The sequence below is a fragment of the Dipteris shenzhenensis genome, chromosome 8 (genome assembly GCF_047967505.1).
Source record: "Dipteris shenzhenensis isolate YYH24624 ecotype China chromosome 8, Dip_SZ_1.0, whole genome shotgun sequence".
Lineage (NCBI taxonomy): Eukaryota > Viridiplantae > Streptophyta > Polypodiopsida > Gleicheniales > Dipteridaceae > Dipteris > Dipteris shenzhenensis.
This window is the reverse complement of record NC_141603.1, coordinates 34,229,529-34,253,290: the sequence shown is the minus strand read 5'-3', so window position 1 is coordinate 34,253,290 and position 23,762 is coordinate 34,229,529. Positions and strand designations below refer to the sequence as shown.

Sequence of the window (23,762 nt, the reverse complement as noted above, 5' to 3'; positions counted from 1 at the left end):
TCACTCCTCTCCACCACCTTTCGTGAATTATATAATCCTTCCTCCCCTTCATTATTGCCTTGTTGTAACCCCCACACCTCCATCCCCTCCGTTCCCCCCAACCAAGCCGCATACCATTTGCCCCCTCCTACATGAGCTTCGTGAACATTTGTAAAAGTAGCCCCTCTCCATTGCGCAGGCTGATAACCCCTTGAGTTTGCCTGCCTCGTTTATGTGCTTTAACCATGGTGGAAGCAATTCGTGCAAGCAACTGCCTTGGAGTTGACCTAATCCATCACAAGCCGTCCACCTTGAACGAAAATAGTAAATATGCGGTTCTAGGTCGATAATGGCACCATAGGGAGTAAATCTTGTAGCTCGGCCTTGTATAACATAAAAATGAAAATTTCTGGATTTCCCATTGTGTGCGCGGGAGAACTTAGACACTCTTTGTGGGGGATTATCCCGGTGTGGGACTCGGATGCAGAGCAAGAGCAGACCATCGAGAGATGCAACAACGTCCACGATGTGGGTGTGGAAGAATTGGGCAAGCGGACTGGTAATTGTCTTTTGCATTGATACCATTGCCGTATCTTGCGAAGAGTACGTTTTGGATTTTTAATAGTAACGTGTGACTGTTAACGTTGCGAGTCAGGAGAAGAACCAACATTCACTGTGATCAGGAAAACTCAATAAACCTATCTCTTAACCTCGAGGTCACGTCCTGCAAAATCATAGCTATGTCGTCAACATAGGTTACACTTGCCGGCCAATATGGGGACGACGATTATTTATAGGTGATGCATGCTTTTTCTGTCAAAAGAATCAAAAGCTATGGAGTATTCTAGCCTTCTGAAGCTCGCAAAACCCAAACTTCTCTTAAAAGCAGGACCAATAAAGAAATCGAACGACGACATACACACAAAAGCACCTTGCTTGCTTTTCTCTTCCTTGGAGCTTCTTTTGCAAGAGAGATGGTTCTTTCTCGTTCTAACCAAGGCGGTAAAGGCGCTAAAGGCCTCATCATGGCCAAGCCCGTCGATATGGAGAAGGAGAAGAAGAATCCAGTCTCCAGATCTTCTCGCGCTGGCTTGCAGGTCAGACTCAATTTTCTCCTTATTTCGGTGCATTATAGCAAGCTTAAAGTGTCCACGTTTTGATGTGAAGCCCTTTTGTATATCACACAACAAGGCACTTACTTTTGCTTGCTTTGATTGCCTGCCTGTAGTGTCTCTTAGAATAAACATTCTTTGCCTGATTTCTTACAGCAACTGATTTTAGCTTTTTGTTTTCCCAGTTCCCAGTTGGGCGCCTTCATCGTCTCCTTAAGTCCCGGGTTACTGCAAACGGGAGAGTGGGGGCAACGGCTGCTGTATACACTACTGCTGTCTTGGAATATTTAACTGCAGAAATACTGGAATTGGCTGGAAACGCAAGCAAAGACTGGAAAGTGAAGAGAATCACCCCGCGTCATCTTCAGCTTGCAATAAGGGGGGATGAAGAGTTGGATACTTTGATCAAGGGCACTATTGCTGGAGGTGGTGTGATCCCTCACATTCATAAGTCTCTAATCAACAAGTCCTCAAAGAAGGATTAGCTTCCGCCTTAAATGCTGAAGGGACCCAAGGATTCAAGGAGATATGCAAACTAAAGGAAGTCGCCAGGGGAATACTAGTCTCAAACATCACCGCTGCTCATCAGGTTGCACGCCTACGGAAATCGAATCCGATATCTAGCGTGACTGAGAAGCTTAATTACAGCAGTCCTTTGAATTTTGATACTCGTCTTGAGAAAGCTCAATGGGCCCTTTAAGACTCGGTCTCCGTGTCTGATATAGCTTGCCATACTTTTTGTAAACCAGACTTTGAATTGCTTGCTCTAATCTTTTGTTAGGAGTATCAAACAGGCTAATTTCCACAATGATCAATCTTCAATTACTCTATTTCCTGGAAGAACAAGTTGGTCAGTGTGAACTTGCGTTCATGCATGCCTATTTTGTCTCAAAAAAAAAAACATGTTTATCATTTGGGTTTTGGCCAGTATAAAGCCAAATAGGGCCCCCCAGTCAATAGATACAGATATTAATTAATTAGTTGTGGACGCGGGAGGGTAATACCAGATTAAGCTAAGGAAAAATCTAGGCAATTGTAAAATAATCGGGCAGAAAACTAAGGCAATCGTGGTGATTCCAGAAAATCGGGAAGGTTCTAAGGCGCAGCAGTCCAGAAGTTTCAAGATTGCTGCTGTCAACGAGTATATGAGGAAGGGGAGAGGGAGGCTTGAGGGTCCGGGAGAGTGACACTTGAGAGAGAGAGCTTAGGGAGAGCGAGGTAGAGAGATCAGGCAAAGAGAGAAGAGACATGGCTGAGTTGAGAGAGGGGAGAGGGACAATTGAGCGAGGAAGAGAGAGAGAGAGAGAGAGAGAGAGAGAGTCGAGAGACAAAGAGAGAGAGCGTTGAGGGAGGAGAGACGCCTTGCTTTGCTCCCTCGATGGCTGCGCGCTCACCACAATCGAGGGGCTCAGCAGCACGCAGAAGGGATTCCATGCAGTTCAAGAGAGAATTGTCGGCTTCCAGGGCTCGTAGTGCGGTTTCTACACGCCTGGAATGTGCATGTCCATGTACGGTTGCTTGCGCCGTGCTCAAGCCAAGCAATCCAAATCATTTGCCGATGGCCAAGCTGACAGTGAATTGCGCATGCTCCCGAGCCTTTCTGTGGAAGACGCACACAAGGCAATTGTTGGAAACTTGTGAAGATGCACGGGCTACAGGCCTATACTCGATGCTTATAAGAGATATTTCACTACAGACGTCGACGTAGCAGACCTGGGCATAAACACGTTCTGGACATATGCTAAAGAAGCCGATGTAAACCTTTTGCCTGCTTACTCAGTAGAGTTGAGGGAGGGGAGAGGCTGAGCGAAGCAGGCCGGTTGAGGGAAGGTGAGTGGAGCGCATGAAGAGGCACGGTGGAGAAGGAGAGGCTGAGGGCGGAGAAGGAAAGAGGGAGGGCGGAGAAGGAAAGAGGGAGGGAGAAGGAGAGGTGAAGGGGAGAGGGAGGGAGAGGGAGCGCAGTAGGGGGAGAAGGAGAGGCGAAGGGGGAAAGGGGGAGAAGGAGAGGTGAATGGGGGAGGAGAGGCAAAGGGTAGAGAAGGAGAGGCGGAGGGGGAAGCCTTAGGGAGGCATCGTAGCTTGAGATTTATTATTAAGTTATTATATAGCTTAGATAGCTTAGGTTAATTCATTAAGGGGAGACAATTGGAACTAATTAATTAATTCAAAAGAGCAGAGGAGCGAATATCAGTGCTTCATCAGAGATGTACAATAACTCAATATAAAGCCATTAGGCTGTGGACCATGGTTTTAGCACCTCAATTTACTTCATCACTTTTTAATTCATGATCACAATGGTTGATAGATTACTTAAGATGGCAATTTCAACAAGCTCACGTCAATTTCAACAAGCTCACGTCAATAAAAATTTATGAATGCATTCTAAACGTGACAAGATTTCCAGATAAGGCAATGACAAATTTTAAGTCCGCACCCGAAACCCCAAAAAAAGTAAAAGTAGACGAAAAACATTAAGAGGTATAGGTAAAGGCTTTTAGAGTTGCACTAGCCAATTTTCATTAAGGTTTCAACATCTTATCGTTTTGAACTTTCTCGCCTTAACATGGATTAGTGTTTCGAAATGCATTTTCCCTTCACTTATTTTCATCATCATTTAGATATCGCGTGCCTGATTTTTGCTCATGATGACCGCATTGCAGCATTATTTAAGACGCAAATGAAGTCACCTGAACAATGGGCTTGTGGTCTGTTGTTTTGACTCGAAAGTAAATCAGGAAACCTCAAAGAAATGGGTTTATCTACACTTTTACAAGCCATTTAGTCTCCATTTAGTACATGGTTAAGTGAGAAAAGATGAAGTCTGTTGGTTCAAGCAAGTGTTGATTGAATGCATTATTACAACTAATAGCAACGAAAACTCTCAAACCTAAGGCTAAATATGAATTCATGTGTTGATCTACCTAAGGGATCTATAGAAATGTGACACGACGCGCCATGCTGAAGAAATCCATGTTCTCATAGTGCTTTGCTTTCATTAGTACATTTCTTTAAACCTGATCATATAAACACTTATTTCATTAATTTTAGACTTGTCAATGTACAAATTCATTTTTACATATACTTTTGGACTAGTTTTCGGATAAAATTTAAAAAAATCTTCATAGCACATATAAAAACATAGAAACAAGTATTTTTTTATATATTTTTAAAGGAGATGAAATGAATATTATAAAATTTAACGCAGCCTAGATAAGTTACACAAAAAAATAAGATTCAGCAGTTGTAAACTCTTAATATTTAATGGTGTTAATAGACACCTTCAAAAGTTTTAGTATTAAGAAGAGTTGTAGGCCTAGAGGAATTCTCTCAGGAGCTTCATGTCTAGGTGATAGGGGAGGTGGTCTACCATGGATCCAAGGTCTGTTAGTGCTAAAGAGGCTTGAACCTCTGGCTCGTTGAGTGGTTGATTATGCAGTTGAATTATGGTAGTTGGGAAAAAGGGAGGGAAGTTGCATGAGAAGACAGTCAATGGAAGAGGAGGAGGCTGAGAACATTCACTGGGGGCTGGAATGTAGGCTATAAGAGGGCAAAAGGTTGGGGGAGTTATGGTAGAAATTTGACAAAGTTTCATTGTTTTTGCTAAGGCAATGACTCGAGGGGATAGGGGGTCCTTTTATAGTTTTTGGTATCCCTACATTGAGGGGGATGACATAAGGCGACGGGTCATGGGGATAGGAGCTATGGTAGCAGTCGATGGGATGACAACTATGGCATCGATCGGCGAGTTACCAAGAAGGTGATGGCTGGTGGGGAAGAAGCTAGGGCAACGGGCCATGGGGTAGCAGAAAGGCAATAGTCATGGGGATAGAAGAAAGGCAATGGCCATGGGGATAGCAGAAAGGCAATGGCCATGGGGATAGTAGAAAGGGAATGGCCATGGGGATGGCAGTTGTCAAAATTTGAGAGAGATAAGGAGGGGTGTGGGGAAGGAAGAATAGGGGGGGGGGGGAAGGGGGATTTATAAAGGTGTTGATGACAAACACCTAAAGTTATAATAAGCCTAAGATAAGTTATACAAAAAAATAAGTTCAACAATTGTAAATTCTCTTAATATTTCCCTTGCACTCAACACTCTTTCCAGACGCTGAAAGGATCTCATGTATGAAAAAAAAGCCCTTGTTCAAAGTTTTTGCTTTTCTGAGAGTGTGCTTTTTGATGACTTTTTGTGCATATGCATACACATTTTTCGGAATGTCACTTGCCATAGAAGGAGTAATTTCAAATCCATCATCTTCTACCTTCACCAATTTATGTGCCCAAGCGTTCTGTCTCGCCAACGGTAAAGCTGATGCCATCTGCCTCACAATGTTATGATCAATTTTACATTGGCTAATTGGAATATTTTTTTCTGCCAGCAAATATTCAATTGCACTCTTTACTGCATCATGCTTGACCTGTTGGATGATGCAATCTTCTATGCGATGGTCTTTATCCTTTTTGCCAAAAAACCATTCTTTGGACATTAATTTCTCTGCAGCAAGACTTGTGTATTTGTCTGGCAAGTTTCTTAGAGGCCTCCATATCTAAGCCGTCATCTCTTTTTTCTCAATCTTTTTTGCCTTGTCTTTAATCAATGATGGAGCCTCATATGTTACATCTCCCTTCTCACATGCAAGACACACGTCTTTTATCTGATGAAAAACTTCATTACTATGGAAAAGTATGCTTGTGTCATCTTGATACCTGTCCCTTACTATCTTAAAGCTTGTAAGCACCTCTGTTCTTTCCTACTTTCCCCTTGGTACAATGGCACTTAAGCATGTGTAGAAGTCAACAAGATTATCCGCTTCCACTTTAGTTGCAGTTCTTTTCAGAGTGGTCACAGGAGAATGAAAAGTTCTCCATAAGGTCCTAGCTTTGAGCAACATCTCTGAAGTGGAGGTGATCTTTCATAGTGCATGAATGTCATGATTAAGTCTTTCTAACTCAATCAAATATTTTTTCTCATTCTTGAAGATACAAATGCATGCAGAATAGTAGTGGAATTGAGGAACACCCGTGAAGGTTTGATAAGTAATTTCTCCTTTGTTGTATGCCTCTCTAGAACGCTCATTACAAGCATAGGCATAGTGCTGACCATCTATTGCCTCAAATGTGCAATGAGCTAAGAAATTTCTCTTGGCATCCTTTATATGTCGTTCTGGATCATTCACTGAACTCTGTCCTTCTTGAAATGAGGGAACCTGTTTTTCGAGGAACTTAGTGAATTGCATCTATAGACTGAGAGAAAGTGATATATTGACTAGATCCTCCTCTGACTGGCCAAAATGCCATTGGACGGAGTACCAAATTAGAAACAACTGGTTTTTTTCCATCAATCAAAACCTGAAAAATCTTTTTAGCATAGACAATATCTAAGGTTCTACTATTGGTGAAGACGCTTGCTTTGACCACCATTGAAGCATGTATAACTTGTCTTCTGGCCCCATATATATCCTGGATCCTCATCTGTCACAGCCTCATTCAAGCAAAGATTTAGGTTCTTCATTGATAACATTTCTGCTTCTGAATCTGACTCCATTTCAAGACCCTCTGCATCCTCTTTGTGTTCTTCCTCTTCTTTTCTTTGCCTTTTCTTTGTATATGAACGACCTCTTTTTTGAGTTATAGGACTTGGAACTGTAGCTCGTGAAGTACTCGCCTTTTGCATTTGACATCGGGGTTTATTTTTTAGGGGCTCTATGTGAACCGCTTTAGATTGCCCTACTTCTTCTTCTATTGCCTCAACTTTAAGAATAATCAAGGGCTGCACTTGTTCTATTATTCCATCAACTTCATGAGTTACACCATCTAAGTGAGTAATACCATGAATGAGAGATGCATGTGCATGTCCTGTCTCATCTGATGCATGTCGTGTCTCAGCCAATTCAATTCCTGTTTGAGATGCATGTGCATGTCCTGTATCATTTCATGCATGTTGTGTCTCAGCCAATTTAATTGTTGTCTCAGATGTAGACCCCTTGTCATCCACGTCTACAAGACCCTCATCCAATGCTATAATGTGTTCTGTCTCATCCACTCGAGAACCTCTCTTATTTGTATTACCATGAACCAGGTCTACATGGCATGTCTCATTACTTCCTTTCTCATGTGTGGATTCTTGCACCTTAGGTCCCTCCAATGAAGTTGAACCTTGTTCAATGACACCCTGAAAGTATTCAAGGATTATCTTTGACTACATTTTTCTTGCTTCCTCAATGGGAAATTTCTCCCACACATGTTGGAGGATCTCCGATGCAGGAACCAATTCAGGAAATCTAGGTGCTTTTGGCGGCGGCATCACAAAGTGCATTACATCTTTCTTTGAAAGAAGAAACAATCTGTTGCTCATTCTTGACTTTGTGTAAATCATCATTGTATTGCTATCTTTTTAACTTTTTATTCCTAGTAAGGTGCCCCCTTAAATCAAATTGCTCTTTGAGAAAGATATATCCGATGCCCCCTCATCTTTCTCCAATGCTCTCTTTGTCATCACTAGAATGAGATTTCCTTTGCTCAGTACCAAGAACCATGCTTTCTTTGTTGTGTCAACAACAGTCCAGTTTGTGAAGTCCTTTGGGGCATAAATTCTTCCATTGTATTTTAGTGTCATACCATTGACAAATGCTGTAATCTCAAGATCCATCCTATATTAAAGCACAACAAAAATTTTAGGTACAAAAAATATAATACTTTTACATGAAAACTATGATTACTTTGGTAAACCAAAAGTACAATGAGTCCCATTGATACACCTCAATTTTTCATTCTTCCCAATCGTATAAGTGTCAATTTCATGCTTTGGGAATAGCCTGAAAGGCTTTACAAGGCTTACATACATGCATAAATGTGAAAAAAAATAAGGATTTACAATGAACTTGTGGATAATGTAAAATGAAGTAAAGTACAATCGAATACAAATCTGAAGTCTACTTGATATAAGTGCAATACACTCTCTCAACTCCCACAACTGGTATAAATATAATCTACTCTGTCTAGTCCCATAACTGATTCAACTGTAATCTGTCCTGTCCACTGATACAATTTTCGATCATCTTGAAAGTTTTAAAACCTTGATCGTTGCTTAAACCCCAAACCCTAAACCCTAAACTCCAAACCCTTAACCCTAAACCCAAACTCACAAACCCTAAACCCTAACACCCTAACCCTAAACCTAAACCCTAAAACCTTAAAATCTAACCCCCAAACTCCAAACCCTAAACCCTAAAATCAAACCTTCAAACCCTAAACCCAAACCCCTAAACCCTAAACCCTAAACCCAAACTCCCAAACCCAAACCCCCAAACCCTAAACCCTAAACCCAAACCCTAAACCCTAATCCCTAAACCCTGAACCCCAAAACCTAAACCCTAACCCCCAAATGCTAACGCCCTAAAAACTAAACCCAAACCCAAACCCTAAATTGTAAACCCCTAACCCCTAACCCCAAACCTAAGCCCTAACTCCCAAACCCTAAACCCCCCATCCCCAAACCTTAAACCCAAACCCCCAAATCCTTTTTTAATTCAAATTAATTTAACTTAAAACCAATAAGAATTTAAAATTCACATTCATAAGAAGTTTAAATTTTGACAAAGTAAATTCTTATTAGTTTGAATCACAAAATTTGAAATATAAATAAATTTAATTTAACTTAAAGTTTTTGAAAAAATATAAAAATATAAATGTAAAATTAAGAAAATAAGACTTAAAATAAAAAATTCAATATTTACGTAGAAGAATATATTAATTCTCCCTAAAAAGAAATAAATTAAACTAATAATATACGAATGTAAGACAAACTATTTTTAAAATTTTCAAAAATGTGATAAATTTAACATTATACTTTCTATATTCCAACACAAAATGCATTTTTTTCTACTATATTCCAAAAATTTTAATTGAGAAATTAAACTAGTAAATTGAAAATGAAAGTGAAACTCATTTTAAATTTTTTTTAAAAAGAAATTTTTAAAATTCAAGTTTCCACAAGTTTGCCTTTTCGCACACGTTTGTCTTTTCACACTTTTCAAGTTTCCACACATTTGTCTTTTCAAACACAAGGTTGTCTTTTCACACAATTTTCAAGTTTCCACACGTTTGTCTTTTCAAACACAAGGGTTCATCGTTTAAAAAAAGACGAGAAATTTGAAATTCAAGTTTCCACACGTTTCTCTTTTCAAACACCAAGGTTTATAGTTTTGTTTGTTTAAGTTTTGACTAAATCACACACCAAGGTAGATAATTTTGTTTGCAAGTTTCCACACGTTTACATTCTCCTTCACTATCTCTCCTCTACTGTCCCTCATTGATTATAGCTCCCACATCCCTCCATCAAAACATCTCTCCTTTATCCCTCCTTGATCGTCGCCCACTCCTTTCTCCTTCTCATTGGTAAGATTTTCTATCTCTTTCATTCTTACTCTCTCTATCCCTCTCTCATACTTTCTCTTGCTCCCTCCCTCTCTAAATTTTCATCTCTCGTCTATCTCTCTTGTCTCCTCTCTCCCTCTCCTTCTCTCTCTCTCTCTCTCTCTCTCTCTCTCTCTCTCACGCGAGTACGCTTCTCTCTCTCTCGTCTCCCCTCTCGCTCTCTTTTTCTCTTCTCTCTCTCTCTCTCTTTCTCTCTTTCTCTTTCCTCTCCTTTTTATTTCCTCTCCTCTCTCCTCTCTGTTTCCTCTCATCTTTATTTACACTCTCTCCCCTCTCTTCATTTCCTCTCTCTCTATCTCTCTTTCTCTCTCCTCTTGTCTCCGTTTCCTCTCTCTCTCTCTCTCTCTCTCTCTCTCTATCTCTCTCTCTCTCTCTCTCACGCTCTCTCTCTCCTACTCTCCTCTCTCTCTCTCTCTCTCTCTCTCTCTCTCTCACGTGCACTGCCGCGACAGTGCGCCTCTCTCTCTCTCTCTCTCTCTCTCTCCCACTTTCTCCTCTCTCTCTCTCTCTCTCTCTCTCCCCTGTCTCTCTCTCTCGCACGTGCCCCTCTCTTTCTCTCTCTCTCTCTGCTCTCTCTCTCTCTCTCTCTCTCTCTCTCCTCTCTCTCTCTCTCTCTCGCACGCACGTGCACTACCGTGGTAGCGGGCCTCTTTCTCTCTCTAGCTTCACCTCTCTCTCGTCTCTCTCTTTCTCTCCCACTCTCTCCTCTCTCTTTCTCTCTCTCTCTCACGCTCTCTCTCTCTCCCACTCTCCTCTCTCTCTCTCTCTCTCTCTCTCTCGCGTGCGTGCCCTCTCTCTCTTTCTCTCCTCTCTCTGCTCTCTCTCTCTCTCCCCCCCAATCTCTCCTCTCGCTCTCTCTCTCTCGCTCTCTCTCTCTCTTGCACTACCGTGGCAATGCGCCTCTCTCTCCCACTCTCTCCTCTCTTTCTCTCTCTCGCGTGCCCCTCTCTTTCTCTCCTCTCTCCCTCCCTCTCTCTCTCTCTCTCCCACTCTCTCCTCTCGCTCTCTCTTTGTATCTCTCTCCTCTCTCTCTCGCTCTCTCTCTCCCACTCTCTCCTCTCTTTCTCTCTCTCTTTCTCTCTCTCTCTCTCTCTCTCTCTCTCGCTGATGTGGCAATGCACCTCTCTTTCTCTTTTCTCTCCTCTCTCTCTCTCTCTCTCTTTTCTGTCTGCTCTCTCTCTCTCACGCACTGTCGCGATAACACACCTCTTTCTCTCCTCTCTCTCTCTCTCTTTTCTCTCTCTCTCTCTCTCTCTCTCTCTCTCTCTCCCCCTTGCTCTCTCTCGCCTCTCACGCGTCCCTTTCCCTCTCTCTCTCTCTCTCCTCTCGCGCAGTCCTCTCTCTCTCTCTCCTTCTCTCACGCAGCCCTCCCCCCCCTCTCTCTCTCTCTCCCTCTCTCTCTCTCTCTCTCTCACTCTCTCTCTCTCGCCTCTCGCGCGGCCCTCTCTCTCTCTCGCCTCTCATGTGGCCCTCTCCCTCTCTCTCTCTCTCCTCTCGCGTGGCCCTTTCTCTCTCTCTCTCTCTCCCTCTCTCGTGCGGCCCTCCCCCCTCTCTCTCTCTCTCTCTTACCTCTTTCTCTCTCTAAACGTCTCTACTCTCTCTCCCTCTCTCTCTCTAAACGTCTCTCCTCTCTCTCTCTCTCTCTCTCTCTCCCTGTCGAGACAGCGAGACTCTCTCTCTTCCTATCTCTCTCTAGACGTCTGTCCTCCACTTTTCTCTCTCTCTTTTCTTTGTCTCTCTAAGTTCTCTCTCCATAATAAAATTTCAAAGAATACAATTAAAAAAAAAGTACTTGGAAGAAATTGAGATGCATGCTTGTGCTTGCTTTTGCTCTTGCTCCTCCTTTTGCTTCTCCTCTTGCTCTTCCTCGTTGAAATGAGAGAAACAATGAGAGGAGGAGAGTATATATAAGAAAGACTAGGGTTTTAAGTGGTGCTCTCTCATTGGTCCTTCGATATCATTATCTCCTCTCCCATTGGCCTCTCCATCACATTATTTTCTCTCCCTCTCCCACCCACTCCCACTCCCACTCCCATCCTCTGACCTCCACCTCTCACTCCCACTCCCATCCTCCCACTCTAACTCCCATCCTCCCACCCCCACCCCTCTCCCACCTCCCCCATTCCCACTCCCACTCCCACTCCCATTCTCCCACCCCCACCTCCCCCATTCCCACTCCTACGCCTATCCTCCCACCCCACCCCTCCCACTCCCTCTCCCACTCCCATCCTCCCACCCCCACCCCACCCCCACCTCCCTAGTCCCACTCCCTCTCCCACTCCCACTCCCATCCTCCCACCCCCACCCCTACCTCCCCCAATCCCACTCCCTCTCCTACTCCCATGCCCACCTCCCCTCTCCTACTCCCACTCCCACTTCCATGCTCCCACTGTCCCTTTCTCCCACTCCCACCCTCCCACCTCCCACTCCCATTCCCACATTCCTACTATTAATTCCACTCCTACTTATGAATCCTAATTTAAACTATTACTTAAATAAATGATATTACTGAAAACACTCATAGGATTTAAGGTTTAGGTTTGGTGGTTTGGGTTTAGGGTTTGGGGGTTAGGCTTTAGGGTTTAGGGTTTATGAGTTAGGGTTTAGGATTTGGTGGTTTGGTATTAGGGTTTGGGGCTTACGCTTTAGGCTTTAGGGTTTAGGGTTTAGGGTTTGTGAGTTGGGGTTTAGGGATTAGGGTTTAGGGTTTGGGGGTTAGGGTTTACGGTTTAGGGTTTAAAAGTTAGGGTTTAGGGTTTAGAGATTAGGGATTAGTTTTTACTAGTTAGGGTTTAGGGTTTACAGGGTTAAGATTAACATTTACGATTTAGGGATTAGGGGTTAGGGTCTAGGGATTAGGGTTTAGGGCTTAGGGTTTAGAATTTACAGGTTTAAGATTTAGGGATTAGGGATTAGGATGTAGGGATTACGGTTCAGGGTTTGGGAATTAGGGTTTGGAAGTTAGGGTTTAGGGTTTAGCAAAAGGTCAAGTCTTGGGATTGATACAAAGGAAACTCACAAAGGAGATGGCTACAAAATTTATTCTGGGGATGGAAGTGGAGTGGAGGTGATTCGATGTTGCAAAAGAGAAGTAGTTGCAATCCATGAAAGTGATCCAAATTCTATTTGTCACTTTAGAAGACTTGGCAAAGATAAGGTGGTGATTATCGTATCAAGGATTCACAATCCTTGGAGATGTTATGCACAGAGATGAGACTTATCCAACACATGTCATCAGGAATACAAAGTGCATATCTTTGGATTTTAGAGTGGGAGATATTTTACAAATGTTATCATTTGCAAATAAGAATGTAGCAGAAGATCAAGTCTTGGGATTTGAACAAGTGAAACACTGAACATTTGTGTAGATGAGAATTCAAAAAGTTATTGATGATGGTATGGATGATAACTCAATCTCATTGGATGCTCCCTACTATGAGGTAGGTAAGGATTTGAGATGGAGCATGCAATTTTTAAAGATTGGAAAGACTCTGCATGTGGTTTTTAATGATAAACATAATGTATACTACAACATCAAAGAATTGAAAGAATATGCCAATGTACCAAGCTCTATTCCTTTAGAGATGGATGATTCCAATGCACTCAACTATAGCACTGACGTCTTATCAGGAGTCGATGAGTTCATTGGTACCAAGAAAGAAAAAGATTTCACAAGTGATGCCTTATCCGGGGTGGATGAGTTCATGCACATTGAGAACTTGGGCAAAGATGTGAAAAGTGATATCTTTTCAAGCATGGATTGCTTCATGGATACTGATAAAGTTCTTGGAGTCAAACCAAGTAACTATGGAATTATGAAAGTCATGCATGATGATATAATGAGTGATGTTCTCTCTGGAGTAGAGGAATTTCAAGAATGTGGAGTTATGAAATCCATAGAAAGTGCACATGTTGAGCTAAAGCATAAGTGTGGGGATATGGAAAACCTTGGAGATGTTATGCCCTATAATACTTCCAACAAGGCATTTATTGCATGGGATAGAGATGAGACTTATCCAACACATGTCATTAGGAATACAAAGTGCATATCTTTGGATTTTAGAGTAGGAGATATTTTACAAATGTTATCATTTGCAAATAAGAATGTAGCAGAAGGTCAAGTCTTGGGATTTGAACAAGTGAAAACTGAACATTTGCGTAGATGAGAATTCAAAAAGTTATTGATGATGGTATGGATGATAACTCAATCTCATTGGATGCTCCCTACTATGAGGTAGGTAAGGATTTGAGATGGAGATTGGAAAGAGCATGTGGTTTTTAATGATAAACATGATGTATATTGCAACATCAAAGAATTGAAAGAATACGCCAATGTACCAAGCTCTATTACTTTAGAGATGGATGATTCCAATGCACTCAACTATAGCACTGACGTCTTATCAGGAGTCGATGAGTTCATTGGTACCGAGAAAGAAAAAGATTTCACAAGTGATGCCTTATCCGAGGTGGATGAGTTCATGCACATTGAGAACTTGGGCAAAGATGTCAAAAGTGATATCTTTTCAAGCATGGATTGCTTCATGGATACTGATAAAGTTCTTGGAGTCAAACCAAGTAACCATGGAATTATGAAAATCATAAACGATGATATAATGAGTGATGTTCTCTCTGGAATAGAGGAGTTTCAAGACTATGGAGTTATGAATTCCATAGAAAGTGCATCAATGAATGATGTTCTCTCAAGAATAGATGAGTTTGAAGATCATTCTGGACACTCTATCGCCACTGACTATGGAGTTATGAAATCCATAGAAAGTGCATCAATGAGTGATGTTCTCTCAAGAATAGATGAGTTTGAAGATCATTCTGGATGCTCTAACGCCACTATGACAAGTGGTTCTACGATTGTATCAAAAGTAGGGATGAGATCAACAAAGGACTATTCGGTATTCGACTTTGATTGTGAAACATTCAATGTTACAAATGCTTTGATGAATGTATCGAAAGCAAGGATGACATCAACAAAGGACAATTCAGTATTTGATTGCCAGAGTGATAAGATCAAGGATGCAACATCCCATGAAAACAATGTGACAAATAAATCTTATAAGGAGAACTGCACAAATCCAAATAAGAATGTATAGAAGGTCCCAAAACGGACATACAGATGCATGAAACGACAACGAGTCCAGGCAGCTCCAGAAAAGCAACCAAAGAGAATAAGAGTAATGAATGAAGATGTTATGCTAAAAGCAATGCGATCTACATGCTGTAAGCATAGATGTATGTGATCCATTAACTTACATGACATCAAGGGCTATAGACAACATTTCTGGCAAAGGAAAGGGAGCAGAAGAAATGAATGAGACAGTCTTGCTTTCTGGTAAATGATAAGAGAAGGCAAAGTTCAGGATGATAGATAAGGCCTCTTATAAATGGAAAAAGTGTTTGCAATAATGCATATCGCATTATTACACGATTATCACATGGCACATATTGGAATTTGGCTAATGAAGCAAAGTATGGAGTTAAATTTAACATTCATGGAAACATAGGAAGGCCCAAAACAAGAGCCTCAATGGTTGCAGCAACAGCAATTTTGAAAGATTACATTTATGAAAATGCTTTACTACAACCCCATCTATCAGAAATGCATCTTCCAATAGGTTTAACTAAAAAAGAAGTATTTAACTTTATTGGAGAAACACAAAGGCAAAGAGGGCATGTACCGGCATCTTTTCATACTTTGTATACTCATTGGAAAAAAAGCTTTGGACATGTTAAAATCCCAAAGAGGCAAAAAATGTCAAAGTGCAACGACTGTGATGATCTAAAGTGAGCACTTGAGAGTGCAGCATATCCAGAACAAAAAGAAGCTTACAAAAAAGAGAGAATTTCATCATGGACTTGTTCGCCATTCTAGAATAAAATATGCATTTTGGAAACAGCAAACTATTTCTCACCCAAATGAGTACATGTGCATTATAATAGATGATATGGATCAAAATACAACAACATTACCTCGATTCGTTAACACTCCACCTAAGCTACAAGGAAAATACTTTTTAAAGACACATCTATGTGGAGTCTTAGTGCATGGATTTAAGTTTTTTGCAGACATATGGGTTGATTCCTTACATCTACATGATAGCAATCAAGTTGTAACATCCGTTATGAAGGCAATTCACAATGTACATGTAGAAAAAGGTCACCTACTAGCAACTTTTAGAGTACAAGCAGACAATTGCAGATGAGAGAATAAGAATGTACTCTTCTTTGCATTTTGCTCAATGCTAGAACTAAAACACAAGGACATGGAGACGATGGATGACTTGATAAGAAAATGTGGGAGGCAAGTTGGTGGCCATAAGGAAGGAACAGTATGCTCAATGGTTGAGAGGATGTATGATTGGAAGAGCTTTTTCTACCTTTCATACAAAAAGGTGGTGATGCCTTGATAGGTCATAGTGCTCCACACTATTTTCGCTTTTTCTTAAAGGATGAAAAACTAGTGATGCAGTGGCAACACTATTCTCTTGATACAAAATGGAAACCTGAAGAACCTTACTCTCTCCTAACTTCAATCCAAAGCAAAGAAATGCATCCAACATGGGCTCCTATAAAAGAATTCAGCGAGAAATCCAAAGGTGAAATAGAAGGCTTAAAAGCTTTTATTACATACAAAGAGGAAATGCTCTAGAGATTTCCTGATTGAAAGCCCTCTTGGAAGGAACACACTACTGTTGTAATTATCAAGACCTACCAATTGATAAAGGACCTTGCAAAAATGCGAGAAGATGATATTAAGTTAGAATGGTCTTTATTTTGGCCAAATGTTGGTAACGACCTGTGGCCAGCATGTGGTCTCTTTGAAAATGAGTTTGAATTGCTGCTCCCACATCCATATTGTGGACCCAAGAAGAGAGAGTTTATGCCGCAAATAGATATAGACATCCATTGTTTTGTTGCAGTTCGACCATCGGATGATGAACATGAGAACATGAAGTTTTGGGTTGCGAAGGTAGTTGATGTGAGCATGGATGACCGGGGGAGAGCTACAACATTTACAACGGTATGGTATGAGCCAAGGGTAGGAAGGAGAACCAAAATAAAAATACATTGTATAGTAGTCTAAAAAAGGAATGGGTCCCAAACCATGATGCAATTTCAAGACTTTCCACAGAGACAGTCATAGTATCTTGGAAATCAAGGTTAAAGAAAACAAAGAAGCACATGGGATATGATGTAGAAGACAAAATAAAATTACTACAACCAATTATTTCGCACATTACAGAGTTCATAAAGATGTTCGCTGAGGAGGAAGTAGAAGGAGACAGCACAAATGAAGAATGCCCATGATAACACCATTCAAATATCGAGAAAGAGTGAAGGTGGTGGTGGTGGTCAGATGAGAGTGAATGAAGATGGCACCCAAGTGACAAGTGACAACATAAAGGACAAGCATATGTTTCACTACAAGGCATAGGCCCTTTTTTGACAAAAATACCGACGTTTTTTACATTGATTTTTTTTTTAAACGGGTGCAAACATTGTTATTAACGTGGTTAAAAGCGTCAAAAAAGAATGGTCACTATAAAGCATCGCTATATAGCGACACTGATAATTGTCGCTGTATAGCGACTCTGGTAAACGTCGCTATATAGCAACGATTAACAGAACTTAAAAAAAAGCATTAGTGGGGCTAAACAGGGCCATAACAAGCCCTATTTTGCCCCACTAATGTTTTATTTTTTTTGTAATAACAAAAAAAAAAATTTTATTACAAAATTTTCCTTGCGAAAAGGGTGATACAAAATCACTCAAATGAAATGATCGAGCAACAAAAGCATATACATGTCGAACATATATAACATTGTTTGTTACAAAATTACCCTTTCGAAAAGGGTGATACAAAATCGCTCAAACGAGCTGATATACAAAATGACATACATGGCGAAGTATATGGGAACTGCTGCTACTACTACTACTACTCATTCAAATCGTCATCGTCGTCATCGTCGTCGTCTTGTTGGCCTGATCCTTGGTCCTCGTGAGCTGTGCCTGCTCCTTGACCCTCGTCAGGTGTGTCTGAACCCTAGCCCTCGTGATCGCTCACCTCCGATGATGGGATGCTTGAGCTTTGACCCTAAGAGTGAAACCATATAAATTGAAAATTAGATTGGAACTTAAAGAATAAAACAATTTAAAAAGTGAGATTACAAGTAGGAGTAGACTTATACCGTGTGAGCAGCCATCTTAGCCCAATCGACCGTCACTCCCATTGCCTCTTAAATAATAAACCACGGCTTTGTTCCTATGCGAAACGCGCGTCACGTCTCTGCACCTATAGGAAGATGACCCATCGCAGCTTGCTATGGATCCAATTTACGAGAGTTAGATAAAGTTTATGTAATATGTAGTAAAACAAATAGAACAATACATTAAATAAGAAGAAGTAGACTTACTACGGTTGCCTCGAATGCCAACCCTCTGCCTGCACCAAAGCGTGAAGTACCTACAATATCCAGCCATCTCCTCGCAACCCTCCTCTGACCCTCGAACATTTTGAGATGGTCCCTATTCTGCTTCTTGAAGAACTTCCAATCAGCTGTGTCTGCCCAACTGGGTTTAACCATCCCCTTTGTGATGGAAGTATGCAAGGTTGATCTACGATGCTTCAAGACCAAACCCATGTGCTCGCATAGAATTCTCATTAAACTCCCAATTTGGCGGATTAGGGTATTTTTGTTTTAATTCATCGATGACCGCCTGCTTCTTTTAGTCATCTTGATACCGCCAATCAGTAGCAATGCCACTCTTGAAGTGATGGCTCATCAACCGCCTCATGGTGGCCATCACTGCTTTGCCCTTTCTATCTTCTATTATCTATGTGGCAGCCATGATTTGATAGGAGAGGTCCTCTACTGGGTAAGGAGGGCTGATGGTAGTGGCAGAGTCAGAGTGAGTGGAAGCTGTGTGGTGCTTTCAGAGCAAGGAATAGCAGTGGGAGTAGGAGACACAACAAGACAAAGCATCCACAAACCTGCACACAGATGCATTTACTGAACTAAAAAAGAAACTTACGAGCGCATCTATTTGTGCATCTAGAGACCTGCATCTATATAGCAGACAAACGTGCATATAGACATGCATATAGACGTGTAAATAGACGCTCTGCTAAAAAATTTAAAAAACATACAGATTTATAAACGGTCTTACAGATGCTTTTATAGACGTGCAAATATAAACGGTCTTATAGATGCTTTTATAGACACGCAAATAGATGCTACCTGAAGAGACAGACACGTATATAGAGGCATTTATAGACACACTGATAGTCATGCTACACAATATTTTTTAAATTTACAAAATGCTGTGTATGTTGTGTATGCTATGTAGTTATAGGAATCCCATTTTCACATTGTGTAATTCAATTCTTACAGCCAACCACATTTTAATTAACACTCGTGCAAGCATGTCTATAGCCGACAATTACAATTTCAAACAAAACATTACAACTCCAAAACGTTTAGTTCACAAGGCATTAATTGATAGAACGTTGCACAAGAAAATTGAAAGCTCAAAAAGTGCTTGTATGTACATATAGCACAAAGCTAAGCCACGTCATGTGGCTTCAAGTACAAAAAATAAGAGGAGTGTATATACAAGAGGCACGAAGCCAAGCCAGTGGCTTTAAGTACAAAAAAGAGTAGCTAGCATTACTTCTACGACTAATCTATGTTCTCCACATCCTCACTCCCTTCCACACTCCCTTCTGCACTCCCTAAGCAATATAATTTGAGATCGATACTTACAAATTGGGCCTCCCATGATTCAACACCCCTTGCTGGGGTAATCTTAGCTGATGTGGGATGGGGTGGTTTGGAGTCTGTAGTGTCGACTCCTGGGGGGGTGTTTAGAGTACTAGTCATGTAGCCGTATAACTCTGCAGGACTGGGAGGGTGCCCTAAAAGGTTATATAACTCCCTAAAAATAGACTCCTGGAGATCAGGTGAGCCTGAAGAGCTTCCTGGCCACATGATGAATTGGAAAAAAGAAAAGAAAAAGATTACTGATGAGCTGAGAAGAGAAAAAGAAGTGAAAAAGAGAGAGAAAAGGGAAGGGAAGAGAAGAGAAGGGAAGGGAAGGGAAGGGAAGAGGAGAGAAGGGAAGGGAAGGGAAGGGAAGAGAAGCATCTAAAACTGTCAGAGCGTGTCTATAGATGTGTCTGAGAAGCACAACTATTTTTGCATATAACAGTGCATCTATAGACACGGTTGTCTATGTCTGTAAACAGGCTAGACGCGTCAATAGACGTGCTTGTAGATGCGGTTTTAGACGCACTCTGAGACGCATCTATAGACGCGCTCCGACAGACGGACTATTCTAAAAAGTGGAAAAAGACATGCACCAGACACAAAAGCGTAACACTGATACCAAAATCATTCGTTTCTTGGATATGACAAAGGACAAATCCAAAGAGAGTAGCTTCCAAAGAAGATCAACCGTAAAGAGACTTACCTTGGATAGAGGTATGGAAGCTTCTTGTCCTTCTTCAAAGTTGCTTCTCTTCCTTGTTCACCCTCTTCTCCTGTAAACCTGGAAGTAAGTGTGGGTGCCTTCCTCTTAAGTGTAAGCCTAGAAGTAAGTGTGGATGCCTTCCTCTTAAGTGTCGGACTATAGATCTGTGAATAACAAAGCAAGCAAGCCGCGTGAAGCTTACGTGAAGAAAAGCAAAGCAAGCACGCTAAAAGTAGATTTGAAAACTGCATCTATAGTCGCATCCTGCCACCTTAGTTAGCTTATTTTGGTTTGAGACCCACATATAGAATTCACCTATTCCTTTTGTACTAAGAGAGTTCTTTTGGCTTTCACAACTAAGAAGAGGAAAACTGTTTTCAACCTCCACCTTTGTGTGTATTCTCGGGGGGGTCACTCATCATATGTAACCCTATCACGTGAGTTCAACAGAAGGATATTTTTTATTTCCAAAATTTACAGAAATAAATATACATAAGGGACTGTATAGAAAAAATTTACAGATTTGTATAGAAAAGGGGTACATTTTATTAATGAAAAAATTTACAGATAAGGGATTTTAAATATAGGCCTTGAACGCACGTGATATAGAGGGTTTATACATAGTGACTCCCCTGAGTGTGTATTCCACCATTGTGTATGTGAGAAAGCTGCAAGTGAGACTCCTTACTTCTCTCCACTATCTTCACATGGTATCAGAGCCAGGTTCATGGTAAGGAGCTCAAGAAAACAAACCAAGTTCAAGGTATCTTGGTAAGAGGATCAGTGTTGCTTTAATTTTTCGAGTTTGTGAGAAAATCTCTGCAAGTAGCATAGCTGGAAAGTGCAAGAGTGCACTGTCTCAGATTGGGACGCCCTTTGTGGTGCCACGAGAAGGCAGTATATGCTATGAGAGAGGCAAAGCCCTTGGTGACATTATTATTTTTTATTCGAGGCCATTTTGGGGCGCGTTTTTGTTGCGGAAGTTTTCCGCAGGCACTTAGGAAAGTGCCTTGTTTTTGCTGTGCGACCACTGTTCCATAGGTCGGTAAAAAGTTACCATTAAAATTGCATCGTATGCCTGTGCACAGAGATATTGGGAGTGACAGAATCATTCTTATTGCCTGTTGATGCATAATCATCACTAGGAAGTGACTGTGTAGTCAAATACCACTTTCATCAGTTTTGCAGATTTGCCCTTGTGAGGTAGAAGTTGTGTTTTTTGCAGCGATAGAATATTTTTGCTATGTTTTGTAATGGAGTCTGATGCTCTTTCACAGATTATCACTGAAAAGCTTGACAAGAACAACTTGCAAGCATGGAAGTTTAGAAGGATGAATTTCCTTAAGGGAAAACGCTATTGGGAGCTCATTACTGTAGCTAAAGAAGGACTGGTTATTCCTAATGTTCCCAATCAATAGGAGTTGCAGGCATTTAAAGGCTGGTATGAGAGAGCCAGAAAAGTTATGTACTGATTGTCTATCAGTATTTAAGCATGCCAAAGGAGGCGTGGGATACTTTGATAAAAATGTATAGCACAAATACGCAAGCCAGGAATGATGCAACTCAAGTAGGAGTTTCATAATGTGTAGAGAGAAAATATGAGCATCAATGACTACAACATGAAGGTGAAGAAGATTGCAGATGCACTTGCTTCCATTGGGTTGCCAGTGGAAGATGATGATTTAGTTTCTGTGACCTTGAATGGTCTAGGAAAGGATTATGCACAACTCCAGACATCCAAATGCTGTAAGAGGAACTTTAAAAGAAATTGTCTTCTACTCAAATGCTGTAAGAGGTAGAGGCAGAGGTAGAGCAGGCTGATTGTGGTAGAAATCAGAATATGGAGCAAATTCAAGAAAACTAGTCCTATGGAGTAGGACATGGTAACTTTAGAGGCAGGGCGAGCCAAAGAGGTCGTGGTGGATGACAGAGAGGCCAAAATGCAAACAGCAATGTTGAATGCTACTACTGTGGTAAAATGGGTCATATGGTTAAAGACTACTATAAAAAGTAGAATGACATCATGACTAGAAAATTGGAGCAAGGCAATTATGCATCCTCTAGTAGAGAGGGTGATGACAGAAATGCACATTTGTTTATGGTGCAGCACATGACCAATTCTGTGACAAGTGCAGAAGAAAGCAATGATATGTGGTATGTTGACTCAGGTGCTTAACTCAAGTGTGTCAAACCACATGATAGGTCATGCAGAATGGATGCAGCATGTAAGGAAAATGGAAAGACCACGATTTGTGGAGACTGGTGATGATACTACACATCCTATTGTGCAGATTGGTAAAATTCCTTTGTCTATGCAAGATGGGAAAAAGAAATACTTGTCTAATGTATTTCATGTCCCGAATATCACCAAGAACATGGTTTCTGTTGATCAAATGGTTAAGGCTTGCAGGTCAGATTTAATCCTCATGGATGCTTTATTGAGGATATGAAAATCAAAGGTCGCTTGATAGCAAAAGGGAAGAAGAAGGGCAGGATGTTTACGTTGGATGTGGACATGCCTGAATTGAGTGCAGCAATGTTTGCACATGGGACCAATGTAGTTGCACATATTGATATTTGGCATAAACGCATTGATCATGTTAATGTACACAACTCAAATTAATGCAGGCCCAAAATAAGGATTGCCTAAGTTCAAGGTTGCAGAAATGCTTAAGTTATGTGAAGCCTATCAATTTGGAAAACAGGCAAAGAAACCATTTCCTAGACATATTCAAGAGAGTAAGACGCCATTGGAATTAATCCACTTTGATGTGTGGACTACTAAAGCTGCATCTATTAGAGGCTGTCATTATTTTGTCACTTTTATTGATGACTACAACAGTTGCATTTGGGTGTATTTTATGAAAAAGAAAAGTGAAGTGTTTGGGCATTTCAAAGCTTTTAAAGCTATGGTTGAAAAAGAAACAGGCCTGCAAATAAAATGCCTAAGGTTAGATGCAGGGGGAGAGTACCTCTCAAATGAGTTTGCAAGTTTCCTACAGGAGCATGGCATAAGGCAACAATATTCATACAGTCATACCCCACAGCAAAATGGACTTGCAAAAACAAAAAACGGACATATTGGAGAGGTATCTCGTGCCATGCTCAACAAAAAAGACATGCTAGATTATTATTCAGCTAAAGCAGTTGCTAGAGCAGTCTACATAATGAACAGGGCTCCCATTGCAGCATACATGGCATGATGCCTGAGGAGAGGTATATTGGTAGGAAACTAGATATTTCTCATTTGAAAGTTTTTGGTTGCATTGCCTATGTTCATGTGCCAGATGAGTTGAGATCCAAGTTGGATCCAAAAGCTGAGAAGCACATCTTTATTGGTTATTCTCTACAAGAGAAAGGGTATAGATGCTATAACCCTTCTACTCATAAGTTTATGGTGAGCAAAGATGTTGTTTTTGATGAGATGAGCAACTGGTATAAACCAGTAAATGTGATTGATGAGGTAGATGCACAAAATGGTAATGTTGCACAGAATTCAGAGAAGCAATCACAAAATATTAGTGGACCTGTAGTGTCATCTAGCAGTGGTTCACATACTTCACCATGGACAGGCAAATTGAGATCAGGAGGATCTCCTCAAAGCAATGCAAATAGTGGTATGCAAGTATCACAAAAAGGAAAAGAGAAAGTAGATCACTCTTATGTGGATGGTGAATCCAGTGGCTCAAAACAGAGCCTTGATGATGAGTTGTGTATTACTTTCATTGTTAGACTTGGAGTAAGGAAGACAAGGCA

At 41.0% G+C, this 23,762-nt stretch overlaps 1 protein-coding gene across 1 annotated transcript; it reads left to right on the top strand.

Annotated features, from left to right (window-relative positions):
* Positions 1–953: 953 nt before the first annotated feature.
* LOC147899415 (putative histone H2A variant 3) lies at positions 954–1,576 on the top strand. Its single transcript, XM_087378649.1, has 2 exons — positions 954–1,076; positions 1,277–1,576. Exons 1-2 carry the CDS (start codon positions 954–956, stop codon positions 1,574–1,576), a joined length of 423 nt encoding a protein of 140 aa, XP_087234775.1.
* Positions 1,577–23,762: the final 22,186 nt, after the last annotated feature.